The sequence below is a fragment of the Vidua chalybeata genome, chromosome 1 (assembly GCF_026979565.1).
Source record: "Vidua chalybeata isolate OUT-0048 chromosome 1, bVidCha1 merged haplotype, whole genome shotgun sequence".
Taxonomy (NCBI): Eukaryota; Metazoa; Chordata; class Aves; order Passeriformes; family Viduidae; genus Vidua; species Vidua chalybeata.
This window is the reverse complement of record NC_071530.1, coordinates 114,029,825-114,048,281: the sequence shown is the minus strand read 5'-3', so window position 1 is coordinate 114,048,281 and position 18,457 is coordinate 114,029,825. Positions and strand designations below refer to the sequence as shown.

Genomic DNA, 18,457 nt, shown 5'->3' with positions numbered 1-18,457 from the left:
ATAGGGATCCATAGGCATCAGCCACAGATTTGGGGAGGACTTGGCTAGGCTGGGTTCCATGACTTCGTGGGTTTAAACAAACTCCAGGCACTGCTCTTTGTAGCATACAAAGACTGTAGAAGACTCAGACTATAGCAGCTAAGTTAAGCAGTCTTCCTTGCTGCCCAGCCACACATTTTTAAAGAAACCCAGACATCATAAGCTGCTTTAATTCCACACAAAACCATTCCTTCATAAGTAATCCCTTAAATGAAGGTGAAAGCATTTGGTGAGGCTAATATAATCCCAGGGATTTTTTTTTCTCTACTCATATTTTGAATCCACTGTCATAGTGACTGTTGTCAGACAGATAAAATTCTTCCTCACTGCTTTTACCTCTTTGCAGTGCCATGCAGGGGAGTTCCCTGCATTTGTATGTCCTATACGTATTTTGTAGAGATGTCCTATGTTCCTAATATTGACCTGTAAAAGAAACACAACTAATGAAACAGAACATTTGTTAAAAAGAAAAGACATGCGACAGAAATTCATTTAGTAACTGTAAGGTGAGACTTTTAATTCGAGGAATTAAATATGACATTTAAACTAGCCTTTCCAACATATTTTACTTCAGATAATCCTTAGATATTTGGGTCTTCTAAAAGACAGCCCTCAAAAATCCCATTGGCCTGCCAATCCCATTTAAATATCCAGGAAGTTGCTGTAGTAATTTCTGGCTGAATATTTGCCTCAGTGGGAGATGAATAGACACCATATGTACAACTAAAAAACAAAAGTGTCTTGATGACAAAACCTGTCTCAGTTTAGCATCTCTACTAGTGACCTACTCCAAAATTATTTTTGCTCCCATATACCTCTGAGTTTCTTCCTACCCCTCCAGGAGTGTATGCCTTACAATTTTTTTGGAAACAATCAGCTTTGATGCTTCTTTTTACAAAAATTTTCAATTAAATCAAGTTAAAAAGCTGTATTTGAAAGATTAGCTCTTGGGCAGACTGGATGAATATGTCCAGTATAGATAACAGGGCACTGAGGGGATAACTTTGTGTGAAGGTTATTCAAACAACCTTACTATGAACTTAAGTGTAGAAATAGAAAGCTTATCTTCAAGGAACTGGAAGTACACCATCAGTCTTCCTTCCTCACTGTATAATTTATTTTGTTATAATGCAGGCTTGATTTTCTCTCCTGTTGTTTTCCATAGAATTAATTTGCATGTTATCATTGACATTGTATAGATGGGTGTGAACTGAGTTACTTGTATCCTGAACCCAGTGTTATAAATGATAAAGAGGCAGAGCAGCGAGGACAGACCACAGTTATGTGCAAATATAGTGCACTCAGAGAGCCTTTTCTCTTTCTACACATTTCAGAGTAGGTTCTCCTTAATTGTATTCAATGCTATGGGCCCTTGCCTAACAGAGGAATCCTAGATCTCAAACAATGAGACTGTGCTCCATATTTTGCACTTAAAAGTCATTGTGACTTTTAAATGGTGAAATTAATTTCAGTAATGGCAACAGGAAACAGCCAACATTTGTTGTGAAGAGAGTCTTTTAATCTGTCAGGACCTGCTTACTTGTTTTATCCACTCCTTTCAATCTGGCTGGTTTTGATATCATGGATGGAGAATGACATTCTGTATCAGGGGTGCTGGATTCTTCTGAGAAAAGGGATAAGAACTGCACTTCCTGCATCCCAAACATCTACAGGCAACTGTGGAAAAGGTGAGCTCTTCATCAATGCTGGCATCAAACACCTTTTCTCAGAAGGGGAGTTGCTACGCTGGATACTAATGAGGGAAGCACCTGTTTGTCATATGGCCCTATAGCAGACACCTGTAGACAGCCCCTGACACTCAAGCAATGCAGATTGTGATAAAGGACCTAGTCTGGCTCACCTAAATCAACACATTATTATAAGACTGACTGAGGAAGAATTTGTTTGTGTAACTGCAAGCAGAAGCAATTTCAGATAGATTTATTGCAGGTATAAAATGTGCCTCTATTTCAATAAAGCAGCAGGTGTTTAACAAGTTTAAGATTTTATTCCGTATCCTAATTTTTTGCTTCCTCATTTAATTTTTAATATTGTAGCCCTGTTTCAAATTTGCAAGCTAAACAAGTATCTGTTGTTGTATGTTTATTGGAATTTTCTTGGGCACAATGCAAAGAAAACAGTAGTTATTCTTCAACAGACAATAAACATGTTGAATCAAATAAGCTTTGGATAAGTAAGTGGGAAAGGATACTAAATTTAGCTCTACATTTAAGTCTTGTTTCTCATTTCCAGATATGCGCAACACATAAAAAGGTGCCTTTTATCACATAGAATTTGAAATGTCATGCGATCTGGCAGGAAGCAAGAGGGCAACACAATGAATATATATTACTTACTGTAAAGATGTCTTCATTGCCTCTCTGAAATAATTTTCCCTTCTCTCCATCAAGAAAAATAGGACCTGAACTGCCACGATCCCCATACAATGTAATATAAACCTTTGAGCTTGTTCCTGCAGATGGCACATCACTGGTGAGGACTGACACGTTCCATTTCCTAGCTATCAAAAGATAAAAAGACTCACTGAATTGCTTAAACTCAAGATTCTTAAATAAAATGCATTTCAGTAATGAAAATTCTAAGTAATAGCATGTCAATGAATACAGAAATGTGTGTTTCACAAAATTACAGCAGGCAAATATTGAGTTTGCTATGTTTGGCATGTCAAGAAATGTCAGGTTGCATTCATATCTTTTATTCTAAACGTCCTATATGACCAAGTCAAATTTGAATGAACATAGATCACCTTTCAATGACAGTTTTGAAATATTGTATTAAATATGGGGTTCTCTTTACTTAGAATATATTAGCCCTACTCCATGCAGTGCTATGTAATGACAGCCTTGACACTCATTATGTCAGGGATCCTGAAAGCAAATTAGCTCTACTGGAAAAGAGCTGTTTAAGAAAGGATCTGTATCTCTGCAAAGGTGTGATCAGCTACACAGATGCAGCAGCTTGTTTGGAACACACTGAAGCTTTACCAGCACGGGAAGGACTTTGTTCTGTTGGAGAAAATCCAGAGGGGGGGCAGCAAGCTGATCAGAGGGATGAAGAACCTCTGCTAGGAGGAAAGTCTGAGAGAATTACGTTTATTCATCCTGGAAAAGAGAAAACTTCAGGATGGCCTTCCAGTAACTGAAAGGAGCCTACAGGAAAGATGGAGAGGGACTATTTACAAGAGCATGTAGTACAGGAAGAGGGGCAATGGCTTCAAACGGAAAGAGAACTGTTTTAGATTAAAGATTAGGGGGAAATTCTTCACTGTGAGGGTGGTGCAGCACTGGAATATGTTGACCAGAGAAGCTGTGGATGTCTCATCTCTGGTAATGCTCAAGAGCAGGTTGGATGGAGTCTAAGTGGAAGGTATTCCTGACCACTGCAGGGGTGTTGGAATTAGGTGGGTCTTAAGGCCCCTTGCAACCCAAACGATTCATTCAGCTCAAATTAGCTGATGATTGAATTCCTTGTTTTGCTTTGCTTGTGTGTGCACCTTTTTTCATTACCTATTAAACTTTATCTCAACCCATGAATCTTCTCTCTTTTACTCTCTCCAATCCCTCTGGTAGGGAAGTAAGCAAGCAGCTGAGTGGGGCTTAGTTCTGACTGGGGCTAATCTGTGACACAAGGTGAGAAAACTGTATTAACTATTCCCCATAACTCTTACAGTGCATCAACATTGCAATTAGATTAATGACATTTTATATTATTAGTACTATAAAAGTCAAGGTATTTGTTTAATAGTGATACATTGAACAATTAAATGGTCTTCTTTTCCTCTGACATCCTTATAATTAAGAGAAATATGCCTTATGCATTTCAGATTAGAGGAAATAGAAAAAAAATATTTATATAGGAGAACAACTTGAGAAAATATCTGATTTTGTTGATGGATACCAAGGAGGAAAAAGACTTTTCTAAGTAAATTACAGTGATGACTTTGGGACACATGTATATAAACTAACTATGAGCAGGCTGAGAATGGAAACTAGAAAACATTCAAGACAGACATCAGAAGCAGGACTCAAGCTCTAGAACATCTCTCTGGTGGAAGCTGTAATGACTACAGAGAAAAAGATTCAAAATGAGATTTAGTAATTAAGTGGAATTACTTACCTAATTGTGTCACTTCCTTTGAGCAAGCAGATAAAATAGATAAACTGAGAGTTCCTGGGACTGTGATCTGTTTGCTATGTTGGCTGTTTCTTTTTAAATTATGGCAAGATAAAAACTGAATTCCTTCCAGATATATGACATGCTCTCTATAAATCCCAGAATACTTGCTGAATGCTTTTCTATTCTATTAAAGTAGCTCATAGTACTCCTCATGGTGCTTTTGCCTCTGTCAATCAGTATGTTCCTCTAGCATTGTGAGGTTCTTTCTTCAGCCTTTTCCAATCTTAACTACGAAAACAATTTTATTTTATCTGTGCATCTCAGACACCCGATATTCTATATTCTTACTTCAAGTTGCACCAGGGAGGGTTTAGATTGGATTTCAGATTGGATAGGAAAAATTACTTCACTGAAAGGGCTGTCAAGCATTGGAGGCTGTCCAGCAGTTGAGTCACCAGCCCTGAAGGTATTTAGAAGATGTGTAGATATGGCACCTGGGGACATGGCACCTGGGGAAATGGTGGACTTTGCAATTCTGGGTTAATGGTTGGACTCAGAGATCTTTTCTAACCTAAATGATTCCACAATTCTCTGATCTTCCCTGTATCACTAATGAATATATAAACCCTATGACAGTATGGTACATCTCACTGTCAAACTTTTGTCCTGCTCTGAGGTGACCATTTTATTCCTTCTCTTTCAGTTAATAGAAATCAAAACCAAGTCTTTCAGTTAATATTCATTTTACCACTTGCTGTGATCTCTGCTAATTGTATCCTGAGGGAGTACCTCACATCTCATGTTTCCAGTGATTAGTTTGCTCAGTAACCCTCAGTAACTCAGTAATAAGGATCTGATTAAAGGTTCCTGAACCTTGATCTGGAAACACTGAGGTGTTGTGAATGCAGCACAGAGTGCTGTGAATCCAGCAGAAAGACTGTGAGTGATGGAGACATATATAACTGTAAATTTACCTATAATTTAGACATTATTTACAGCACAGAATGCTGTGTGACAATTCAGATGGATTCTAGCAATTTTGAGTTGCATTTTTCAAACAAAGGTTTTATTTCTGTATCAACATGTAAAGGGATGAAAAAATACCATTGAGACTCTTCACTTGGAGCAGCTCTAAACATGTGGAGGAGGACACCAAAAGAAGTGGAGAAGGACAGAAAAATGTCAGAAACAAGGGCAGAATAGGAAATAACACACAGCTATCTGGTGTAAAATATATTAGACAATACATCTTGCTTTAGTGTTATAACATTATTTTATTACATAGTATACACCGCTTCAAACAACAGAAATATATCTTTTATTTAGGGGGAAATATATCAGCCACTGGACTTCTAAAAAAATTGAGGAGTACTTCTAGGTTTCCTACTTGTGCTACAAACCTTTTTTGCTTCACATCCAACTTCTACTTCCCTTCCACGTGCCTTCTGTCCCACACAGACACAATCTCGGCCTCTGGGCCAAGAGGAATTTGCGTCAGCCCTTTATTAGGTCCCCAATCTGGATAACCAAAGGATCATGACCCAGGGTTTATCACAGCATGTACATGCTAGTTATTCCAGACAGAGTCTTCAAGAGTACAGAATGGCCATTCTCTACCTGAAAAGCAGCACCTTCTTTTTTCAGGTATATCTCTGACTTCATTAACAATGAAGAGGGGTACTGTGCAGTATTAGGAATTAAAATCTAACCAAAAAATGGAAACACTTTCCCTAAACACAATATACCTTAAATATTTTCCAATTTCATGTGTTACATTATTTACTGAAAATTGTAAACCATATATAGGTGCTTACTACATACATGCAGTATTAAAAAATGCTGTAAACAAGTATCCAAAATAACTCTAACAACAGATTGAAAGTTCCTAGAACATATTGCATATGCCTTGGATTCTCAAAATACAACATGTTTACCAAAAAAAATCAAACAAACAAAAAAACCCAAAACAAAACAAAACCACAAATCTCTAAAGTACAGACAGAGATTAAGTTAGAACACACAACTAAAACTTTCAGTGTACATAGAACAATTTAAAGAGTAAGTGGTGCTGTCTCAGAAGGAAATATGGCAAGAGATGCCAGGAAGTCCATTGACAAACAGTCTCTGTTCTCAGTTCTTAATTATGCTCCTTTTTTAGTGTCCTCTGAGTAAAAGAGGCCTCCTTATTTGATGATCCTACATGGAAAAATCTATTTACTCATGTACATGTTCTACAGCTGGCCTTTAAAACCTCAAACAGCAATTTTATAATGTACATCTAGATAAAATTAATATTACTTCTGTTTCCTACTTGCTATTGTATTACAGCATTTGAATAGTGTTTCCTACTTTTCGTTTTAAATTAAATGTATCAGTTGATTTTCTTCTGGGAAAAGCATTTCAACTGAAAAGCAGTTTTCAATCTCCTTCTCAAATGTCCTGGAATATAAAAATCTTATCTTAAAACTTGGGCACATATTACAAATTTCAGTTCTCAGTTGAAAGAAGCAGCCATCATTTCTCTAAAATTAGATGATTGGTATGCAACTACCTCTTAACAGTTCATATTTCATGGAAAAACTGTTTCCTAGCCAAGAAATCATTGCCTTAGAAGAACAACTTTTCTTCGTATGGTGGGTCCCATAAAAATTTAATTAATATTTGTATTTCATCACTGGTACACAACTGTGACTTATTTTTATCTAGTTATTCACACTGGGAGTTTTATTGGTCTCACCATTCAGCAGTTTATTATGTGATTTTTTTTTCCCTAAAGATATTTAATATAATGTAATGGAAATTCCAAGATCTTTATTACAAGTCTTTCTCATCTTTACTGTTTCCATGTTTCATTGTAGAAGAGCAAACTACTTCTTCTTTGTCTTCTTCTGTAGGAAAGGCATTTTTGTTTTTCAGATTTTCAGAGGTTTTATGTTCAATGTTATTTAAGGAAGTGTCACACCTCAGAAATGTTTCATAATGACAGGTTTCTTCTGGATCTGCCAACATGGGAGAACATTTTTCTCCAACAATATAAATTAAATTTATTCTTAAGGTTTGACATGTCTTTCCATTGGGTAGCTCAGTATTTGTGCCTGTGATAAGATCACTGGGTATGAGTTTGGATACACTATTTTGACAATTTCTGGCTTCCATGGGGTTTGCATTCATATCCTCTGTAATATTTAACTTCCATAAAATATCTGTGCCTTTCCAAGTTGAGGATGCAAGAATCCCAAAATTACTAATAAAATCTAAGGTGTTATCAGCATAAAACCTATTAAAGATATTACTGACAATCTTATTGATAGAGTTATTCTTCAAAGTCACATGATTATTTTTGTCTGTCAGGTCTTGATCTGACAATTCTAAATGTTTGCTCTTTTTGGCCAACAAATATGATGAACCCAGCTGGTTCTCAATATCAGATGCCTTTTGGTAGGCATATCCTCTCTGTTCCTCATTAATTGGTGTTACTGTTACCATCAGTATTGGACAATGTTGGCCACATATCGCATGGAGTCTATCCAGAGAATCTTCTTCACGAAGAGCACTTCTATCAACATTACTAACATTTGTTGGCTGAGACTGTATGGGTACAGTATTTGAAGGCTTTTCCAATGGATGCACCTTGTTATCAGGCAATCTAAATTCTACAGATGAAAATGCTGGAAAATTGGTGTCGGCCTGTGTGGAAGTAGAACCTACCATGGTTGATGGATTGGTCTTGTCTTTGTTTGGTGCAGGAAGGATCTTACCATTGCGACTAAGTTTGCCTTTTGTATTTGATTCATCCTGCAAGGGGTCTGAATCACTATTATGAGGCATATTGAAGTAGCTGCAAAAATTTTCAGGGGGTTTTACCATGTCTTCAAGTTCTGAAGAAGGGATCTCATCAAGGGTGGGGTACTGATCCAGGTTGCCAAAGTGAGAATATGGGACTTCATCACTTTCAATTGATGTTGTATCCAAATTACCATACATTCCACTCCGTTCAGGTGGTGATCTTCTTATCAAATGATTTTCTTTCAGAAGCCATTTGCCTTTATCTATCAATATTCCTTCATCTTCACTAGCCTGAATGATAGGTTGACAATGTTGATTTGGAGATTCCCCTAAATGGTCATTAGTATAACTTGTCTCTTCTCTGTTAAGAGTAGATTGTGGTGTTGGTAAAGGAGTATTTTCTCTTCTTGATATACTGTCATCTTTGTTTACTTTGACTGGATATTCTTGTGATGGTACTGAGGAGTGCGACAATTTCTCTGCAGAACAAGACATAGATTCTTGAGAAAAATAAATTATTTTTTCTCCCACTGCAGAGTGGAATCCTTCAGTATCTGCTTGAAATACTTTTGACGTATAAGGAAATCCTTTGTGAAAGTCAGGCTTAAATGAAGCTTCTGTCTTGCCATAGAGTCTTTCAATAGTTCTCTTTACATAGCCAGTATTATAATGTTTTTCAAGTGCTTCCTCCCCACTTTCATTGGTCAAATCACTGGATGCCCTAAAGTTATTATCACTCTCTTCAGTATCTGGTCTGTAATCTGACCAGTCTGAAGTAGCAGGACTTTTTAAGCATTTTTTTAATTGAGATGTCTCAGAACACATTTTATTCTCCAGTTCTTCTACTTGCAATTTCTGTTCTCCTTCGGTCATGTCACATTCTGTAATTTGCTTTGATTCATAACGAAATGATAATGGAGAGACTGTAGATAACCTCTCAGAGGTTTCCTCAGATATTTCTGCATCTTCTTTGTCACCCTGTACAGAATAATCCTCATTATTATATTCTACAGAGGTTTCAGCATCTAGTGTAAGTTGGTGTTTTGGTGTTTTGTCAATATCTGCTGACTTTGGATCAACATCCTCATCATCACTTTTATCAGTACTAACAGGTACAATGCCTTTTTCACCTTCTAACTCAGAAGTATCCTGATCTAAAATACAATTGTTATCATTAGAAGTTATACTATGAATTGTGGAGTTAGGTTCTACTGAAGATTCTGACTCTTCATTAATGAATGATGTATCTTGAGTTTTTTCATATAGGTTACCAGGCATTTCTTCATTTCTTTCTGGTGTCTCTACAGCTGATGGAACGCTACAGGTATTTGAATCAGTATTGCCATATTGACCATCTAATTGTGTTTTGGGAGCAGTCATGTCTAACATCTCTGTTTCTTTACGAAGATCCCTCTCTATATCAAAACAGCTTTCTGATTCCCCAGTTAATTTTAGAGCTTCTTCAGAATTTACACTGTCCATTGCAATACAAGGCTCAACTGATTCTTCATGTTCATGCAAATGTGTATCATTAGGAATTTCAGATGTGGGCACATTCTCATGCATGGAGCCCTGCTTTTCAAGTTCCTTCCTAAAGTGTAATAAGTTATTTTCTGTTGATTGTTGGAGATGTGAGAAGACAGCCTTCAGCTCATCAGCTTGGTCTATAGCTGCAGTTTGTTTCAGACATTTTAACTGTGTAAATATTTCAGAACAGCTACAGGCATTTTTTTGCATATCATCTGTGATTGTCCCAATCAAACTCTCTCTCAGATTCAGTAAAAGTAGCCAAGCTAGGAGGGCATTGGAGGAAGAACCAAAAGCTGCAGGAGAAAGATCCGAAAACCTGCAAGATTTCCCAATGCATCCACTATGTCCTTTCTGCAGACCAAGCAAAGCTGATTGAAGTTCATTAAGCAAAATGCTAGACATGCAATTATTCTGAACTTCAATTCCAATTTTCTCACTAACAATTGTGCAATCAGCTTGAACAGCAACTTCAGATCTTTTTATTTGACATAGGTTGGTAACTTGAATGTCAGCTTCTGCCATCTTTTTATCATGTGCTTTATGAAACAAATGCAGCTTAGTATCCTGATGAAATTCTGACTTTAGTAAATATTTGGCTTCTTCTAGTACAGATGTCTTAGAATGAATCAAAGAGTCAGTTTGTCTTTCATCTGAATCTTTGGCTGAGTCTTCTGAAATTCTTACTTGACCAATAGGCTTGAATGGTTTTTTTGTTAGATTATCTTCAAGTAGATGTGTTTTTCCAGTTACATGCACATTATTTGTGTTAAATCTAGCTTCTTTTTCTATAGAGGCATCAGTATTTTCTTTAGGAGAAGAACAGGCATTGCTATTCTCTACAGTCCCTTCTCTTTTCTTTATAGGAGGTAAGACAGAGTTTGAGAATGAATTTTTCAGCCAAGTTTGGACGTAGTTTTCACGTGAATGCTCAACAACCTTCTCTTGAAAACCCTCCCGGTTTAGAGCCTCTAGTGTAATGGCACTCTCTAACATATTTTTCTTATTTACACCTTTACTTAGATTTTTCTTCATCTTTTGCTTTTTCTCTTTCTTTGGTAGCAAATGTTCCAAATTATTCTTTTCTTTTTCAAAGTTAAGATTTTTTGGCACTTCTGACAATGGCTTTGATGAGTTAGGCGTCTGTTTGAAAGAACTGGTCATAAGATGTGTACCTTCTTTCTCAGTATTAAGCGTATCCTGACTGTGTTCAGATTCATTGTTTGAATCAGCTGTAATTAGACCATCTTCACTCTTTGCAGATGAAATGATACTGCTTTTTTTGCCTGACTTCAATTTCACCTTGGCTACCTTCTTGTTATTACTTCTTTTTTTTTTATTAGATGATGATGATCCATTTTGTTCTACCGACTCCTGGCAATTGAACTCACCTTCAGGATGTATGGTTTTGTCTGAATTGGCAGACCCATCATTGTTTTTTACAAAATATTCAGATCCTTTTTTCTGAGGCATTTCAGAATATTTATCCATAGCCTCTGTTGTGGAATCCTGTGTGATATGCAGTCCCTCACTTCTAATTATCCCTGAAATTTCTTGAAGCTTTTGACTTTCATATGTACTTTGCTCTAGAAAGCTAGATGACTTTCTTTTCTTCTTCTTCTTTTTGGTGAGGGACGATGCAGACTGGTTATTCTCAATGGGTGTTGTCATCACAGATTCAGTTGTGGCACTGATTTGAGTCTCACTTTCAGTAACAGTAGGAAAGAATCCAGTTGTTTGATTTACTTTCTCAGTAGGACTCTTACTATTTGGAGGTGCCATCATTTTCATCTGTCTATGTCCAGCACAGGCTGAATGCACTGAATCTTGAGAAACATCTACTAAATCAGCAGCTTGGCATTTTATTTCTTCTTTTGACTGACATAATTCTGAATATGTAATGAAAGAGCTCACTGACCTTTTTATTTGTTTAATATCACATGACTTGTGGATGTGATCTGCTGTACCTGGTCTAGCTGTCTGGTAAGTTTTTGACGATGGCATGAAACCACTGATGTTAGCTTTGGAGGCTGATACTAAACTACTATATGCACCTTGTCCCACAGCTGATTTCTCCAATATGTTCTGTACCAATTCATCCTCATGAGGCAAGTCCAATATCTTCCTATTTGTGGTTTCTATTATCTCACTACTTTTGTGGCTTACTTTAAAAAGCATTTCTTCCTTTATATTTTCTGAAGACGGCTTTAATAAACCATTGTCACTCATCTCATTAAACTTTGGATTACTGACACTTGATTTTTTTCTGCTTGAATGAGCTACCATGCAATACTCAGATGTTTTTTCTCCATTCTCTATTTCCTCACTATAGGAAAACTGTCCTATTGTCTTCTCTTGAACCTCTTTCTCAGATACCAAGGTGACACTTTCAACTAATGCTTTCTTTTGTCGAACGCGCCTTGGCCCAGGGGTGGGAGGCCTATAAAAGCGAGGCTTAATATTTTCCTCGGGTACATTGCTTACATCTAACTCTGCAGAATTGTTCTTCTCAGAGACATTACAATCAGCATTTTTCAAATCAGATTCTGATTCTTTTTCTGACACTTCCTCATTGGATTGCTGTAATGAGTCTTCCCCTTCTTTATTGCAGCTCTTCAAAAATGGAGCATCTTTTGGATTTATACAGTCTGATGTATTTACATTGGATGAGCAGTCTTCCACATTCATTGCAGAAGAATTGCAAATGGAGATATTTTTGTCATCAGAAAGTCCAGCACGACTTACGGTGGTTGTCCACTTAATGGTTTCTTCCTCTTTAATTTTGAATCGAACTTTCATTTCCACTGTGATACTGCCATCTTGATTAATATGAACGGATTTCTCAATGTCATCTTGATACTGTGCCACAGATAAGTCTTCACCAATAACTGACCGATTTACTCCTATCCCATTATGGCTGTCAAGAACATAGGAAGACTCTGAGTTGTTATCATTTGAGATGTTATCATTGCTGGATCCTTTATCAGAAGAAACTGAGAATATCTGAGATCTTGAACTAGAGTCCATTTGAGCTCTCACTACCAATAATTACATTGAAAGAGCACAGATTCATTCAGTAGACAGAAAGTAGAGCAGACAAATATCACGGATAAGGATCCAGATGATGAGACAGCGACAGGCAACAAAGGAAAAGAAGAAAGGAGAAAAATTAGTATTAAAGATGTTAATGAAGTGTGTTATTTTACATATTTTGGTTTTTTATTTATTTTGCATTAGAAAGTACAGAAAAATTGGGTAATCTTGCTATTCATCTGTGAAGTTTTCAGAGGAAGAAATATAAGAAAGTCTTAATAAAGAATTAAGCTTGTCCACTTATTATTATTTTACAGTAAGTTCTTTCTAATGCCAGAACTACAGTCTTATTTGAAGCTCCAAAGCCTAAAAAAGATTATACTTTTTTATTTTAAAAAGTGTAATCTTTTACTTTACTCATTTTATACTTAGCTGAGAGCTGAGGCTGCCTTGAGCCTTTCAAAGGATTCATAGGTGCCCACGTGTTTGGGCTTCAAGCTACCAGCTTTACTTCCCTTTCATGCTTTAGTAATCATTAATATATCACTTCCATTTAGTTCTTACAGTTAGTACTAAAACATGTCAGTCAAGGTCAATATGTATGTCCTCAGGCTTAATCTAACAATCTACAGTACATGAGTAACTATTCTTTGTAATGTCATGGACGCATGAGGAAAGGGTTCATATCCAATCCTCTGACCTTCTATAAAGAAGTAAACATTGAAGTTCTTGAACTCCTTGTAAAATCTGAACTTAAATCATGACATTCTGGAACACCTTTATGTATCTGTACTGTAGACAATGGTGAAAAACTCATCAAAGCATATGAGAATACTTCTAGACTTCAGTGATTTTTGAATGTGGCACAAAATGTGTTAGCATACACAATATATATTCCCACAATATGTTTTGATTACTCTGCAATAACTTGGGTCTTTTAAAAATTTTATCTCATCTCTCCCTCATAGTCGCTGAAGAGTTGAGAGCTAAAAGAACATGAGATAAGAATAAAGTTTTGCTGTCTTCCAAGGTCTTCTGCGTGTGCAAGGGAAACAGTGCAGGTACACCCACACAAAGGTATGAACAATTGCTACTGATATCTAAATAAATATATAATCCACCACTTAATAGACAGGTTTCACTTGCAAAAAGCATTTTAACACATGTAATATTAACTTATCTACATTTCTTGAATTTAAGTTTGTTTGTTTTTTTAAGTGGTCTCATGTCAAGACTTTTCCAGTAATATATTACTGTTATAGAAACACGTCTATAACCAGGCAAATGGCCTTGCAATCTTCTCGAGCATATGCTTCACAGTGGACTAAATAAGAAACAGAAGTTTGTACTAGTTCTTCTAACACAGACCAGAACTTCTGCTTCACAAAGTAAAAATTTCACCTTCTCTGTCTCAGAAAATGGAATTGGAACAAAGATGCTGAAATTTCATTTTCCATGTTTTCATATCATCAATGATATGTCCTACACCTGATATTTTTTTTAATTCTCAGGTTAAAGACAAAAAGAGGGGTTTTTTTTCTCCCTCCTTCTGTGATTGCTGTTGACTAAGAATTAGAAGCAGGAGATAATCAGATTCAACAACTCAGTTTTTCTACAATTGCAAGGCTCAGTCTTTGTCTCAAAGCAGAATCTAGGTAGGATTTTTGTTTCTGCAGACCTTTCATTCTCAAAATGTTCTTATTCATTCTCTCTTGACTCATTAGTTATGCTCTGCAAACAGGTCTCAAGCTGTGCAGTCAAAGTACATGAAGGCTGAAAAAAACTAAAATTAATAGCTTGGTGGGGAGATAATAAAGTGCAAGGAATGTGAATGGAACTCCCTCAAGCAAATGGAAACCAAATGTCATATATTAAAGTGCTCCATGACTCTGTCAGGGTTACTGCGGAAAGTCACAGTACAGTAACAATTAGATTGTTCCCTGGGTGCTCCAGTACAGCATGAAGCTGTAGCAAGAGTAGAGAGTACTTCTGGATTCAGGAGGTTCCTGTACACAGTACCTCAGCCCTACAGGATGCTCTAATGTCAGGAATTCCCACAGGACTTAAAGCTCTGGTACTGCAGCATTTAGTTTCCCTCAGGCTATTCATCTAGCCTGGCTTCTGTGCAAGAGCTCCTCATGTTCTTGATCATCCACTGGCCACTTCACACTCTTCCTGATCTTATCAGGGGAGCAACTCCTTGAGTAATCAAAGAGAAAGTACATATTTGTGTATCTTTTCCCAACCTTATTTAAAATATATATATATAACAGCCATGAGGATATAGGAATGAATAACACTCTGTTTAGGCAAAAGCAGCTTCAAAAACTTGATCAATCTGTGAGTGGATGGGTGCTATACTAGTTTTCCTATTTATGTGGAGCATGTGACAAGAAAAGAAGAGTAAGTCATGATAAGCCAAATCTCCACTTGTTAAGTTCTGAAAACCGAACAAAAGTTTTGCCCAAGCAATTCAATGAGAGCCTGAAGTAGCCTGAGATTTTACTTTTACCACTGTTGTTATTAATTCTGGCACTAAAAAATTAATAACAATGCCAATCAAGTGAATTAAAGTGAAATATACTCATAAATTTTCATCCATGTTCTAAGTAAGTCTATCAGAAATAAAATATGCATACTAGCCGAGTACTTAGCAGAAACTTGCATTTTAAAAAGAAAATTAACACTTTGATCTTTCATAAGCTTATAGAGGAGTCACACCAGATATGAACAGTTTCAACTGGCCTTTCTGAATATCCTTGATCCTAGTAAGATTGTCACTGTTTATGTCTTATGCCAAGAGAGATAAACAAATTAATAAAATACAAATTAATTCAAAGAACTTACTCTTTTCACTTTCTGACTTGGCATTGGCTTTTGGGTACACACGATTTCTAATTCCAAGGGGTTTAGCAGGTCGCAAATACCCAAGAGATTCATAATTGCTTGGTTTAAAAGGCTCTCTCCCTGCTGCGACTACAGCTCCAGAGCACAATATCAAGGCCTGAAGATTAGGAACCTGGAAAAAAAAGTAACATTAAATTCTCTGCCTTAGTAACCACCAAAAAATAGTGTAAGAGATTCATCCCTTTCAAGCTTTAATATCTTCACTCCTTAGTCTCTACATTCATTTGCAGCAGACTATTAAATATCTATTAAATATGTATCACAGCAGGGAATTAATTTTTCAATTCCTATAAGGCAATTCCTATTTCTATGAGGATATATCTTGTTATATTAATATATTGGATAATTACTTCAAGAAGCAACTTGGATCCAGATCAAAATTTTCTTACAATTTTAGTGTTTACACCCATAATTTTGTTTCATTGTTGCACAGTGACTGTTCATAGTCATGAAATATGAATATGCATTTGGAGGTAGGTATACATATGAAGACATGGAGGAAAAATTCAGAATACAGCACAAGCAGTTGGCTCATACTTCCACAAAGGACGTAGGACACCATCACAGAGCATTATACTTTGGAAAAGACCTCTGGAGGTCATACAGTCTAACGCTCCACTCAAAGCAGATCTGACTGGATCAAGATGCTCAGAGCTTTGTCTGACAATTTTGAATGTATGTTCCAAAATGCATTGCAAATTAATGCTTACAAACTGTACTTCACTAACTTGTAGGTAATATGAACAGTTTCCCAACCTAATACACAACTTCAACAAGTGAAGGGTAAACAGGAGATTTCTTATGAACTCTTTGAGTTCTGCACAGATTTCTCTTTCTAGATACCTGCTAAGTGAAACCATAAGTGTTCTTTTGTGGTTAAACAGCAGACAGAAAAAGCACTGAGATAAAATTATACAAACTGCACACGAGACTAAAATCTGAATTATTAGCGCTGCACCATCTAAGTTTAGAGGTACAGAACCTGGTCCATGGTTTGAAATTATAATAGGCAATTGGGTGTCATAGTTCCAAGTGTTTTTTTGTTTTTTTGCTTAAAATGAAATGTGCCCTCACTAACTTCTCTCTGTTCCCAAGATTCCAGTATATTTCCTCCAAGTTGGTAGCCCTTCTGAAGGGGTAAAAAGCATGGAAAGTAAACAGATGAAATTTAGCACATCAGATCATACATCAGGACTATGTTTCAATCATGGATACAACTTCTTTTATATTTAAAATAATCTAGAATAAATCACAAAACAAATGTCAGTACTCATCCTTTTTCTCACCTTTCTGCCATCAGTGGTATAGAGCTTTGCAACTGGATATTGCATTAATTCACTCATATAATCCAGAAAGGCCTCAAATGTTTGTGTATTTTTTTTTCCCAAAACTATGGTGCGCCTAAGTCTTACATCCCCATTTTTGAAAACAAGCATCTTTTTGGGAGTTGTTATTCTGCTTTCTCGATGGCCAAACCCATCTTCATTCTGCCTTGCTAATTGCACAGCTCGACGACGAGCACTGACAGGCCTGCTGATCTGCCAGGGCAGTGGCTTTCTGCTGGCCTGTTCCAGGTTGATGGGCTTCATTTTCCTCTGATGGGAGCAAATATAGGATTTTCCATCTTCCAGATCCTCCAAATTGGTGATGTTGTGTCTCCCTCTTGGTGTACTAATATTCCTTACTCCAAAAGGTAATGGGACCCGTTTTGACAAACTATCCAGCAAGGCATCAAATGTCTTGTAAGACCTGCTATTAACTACCATTTTGATTCCATTAAACTGGGGATCTCCACTTTTATAGAAACAAATCCGTTTTGCCACAACAGGTTCAGTAACATTGAAATGGCGCGTGGATAAACTCTGCTCACTCTCGGAGGAGTTTGGATGATTGGCCGAGTAACTGCTTGAAGGTGTTTCACTCATTTTGACAGCAATCTGGAAGAAAGAGAAGATGGATGTAAAACTTTCTCTGTGACTAGTAAAAATATGATCTACATTTTGAAAGGTACAGGAAGAGAATTTATGAGAAACCAACAGCAGCGTGTTGTGCCAAAAATCATTGAATTTAAATGGATTCAAGCTGTTATCACTAAATTCCACAAAGACTCCAATACTGTCAGATTAAGTTAGCATAGCTCTACTTGCAAGTATTCCCAAAACTCTCCAGTGTAATTTCTAATCTCTTATCATTTTTGTACAAGAGACCTTTTCTTAGAAGGAGGTGGTTTTTCAGTCCATCCTTTCTTGAGCATGAAGCTAATGACATTTCACATTTAAGATATTTAAGAAAAGTCCTTACTAGGAGGGAGAAATCTGTGCTTTGGTACAAGCTTTTTTTAGTCCAAAATAGCTAAACTGAAAGACAATGTAATTCAATCTGATCTTATATACTAGTTTCATATCAAGGCAAAACCATGGAAGTCAGAGAAAAGTCTCCTGATTTACAGAACTGTAATCTATACCATAATTAGGCCCAAAACATATGTTAGAGGGAAGTTTTATCATAAATTGACATATTATTTCCTTTTCTGTTACAAGTTTTCTGTCTCACAATACATATCTAGTACAACAGTCGTATTTATACTGAGAAGAAAAAACTACTGACAAAATAAGGCATTTTTAGTAAAAGAAAAGCCTTTAAGTCCCTCAAAAAGACACCAAAAAATTAGGTATTCTTCAGAAGAAGTAGCCTTGAAATGAAAACATTAAATACTGGTCTTATAAACAACAAATTATTTTTGACAACCATATTGATAGTCTTCATGCTTGTAAATAGAGCACCAATCTTTCCATTTTAATCCAATCTAAATATAGATACTGTAATGACAACCCTTTAAGTGACTAAAATAACTATCTTAATGATTGGTTTGCTTTCACTGGAACACAGGATAAAAACTTTCAACTAATTAGCCTCAAGGAAACAGTTTTAGTAGACCTTTACTGAAAAGCTACGTAGCAACCTCAGGGAACACTTGTCACCAAAAGAAATTAAATTCTTTGATGATGTAATCTTAATATAGCTGCCA

The 18,457-nt window shown here is 36.4% G+C and overlaps 1 protein-coding gene across 1 annotated transcript in view; it reads right to left on the bottom strand.

The window, feature by feature from the left end:
• The window catches only part of RP1 (RP1 axonemal microtubule associated), a 163,187-nt gene extending 145,833 nt beyond the window's left edge, over positions 1-17,354 (bottom strand). Inside the window, exons 1-5 of the mRNA XM_053958854.1 lie at positions 16,946-17,354; positions 16,716-16,909; positions 15,366-15,541; positions 2,397-2,556; positions 376-462 (exon numbers count right to left, since the gene is read on the bottom strand). Coding sequence (XP_053814829.1) covers positions 376-462; positions 2,397-2,556; positions 15,366-15,541; positions 16,716-16,909; positions 16,946-17,354 — 1,026 coding nt within the window. The remainder of the gene's footprint in view (positions 1-375; positions 463-2,396; positions 2,557-15,365; positions 15,542-16,715; positions 16,910-16,945) is intronic.
• Between the last annotated feature and the right edge of the window lie 1,103 nt (positions 17,355-18,457).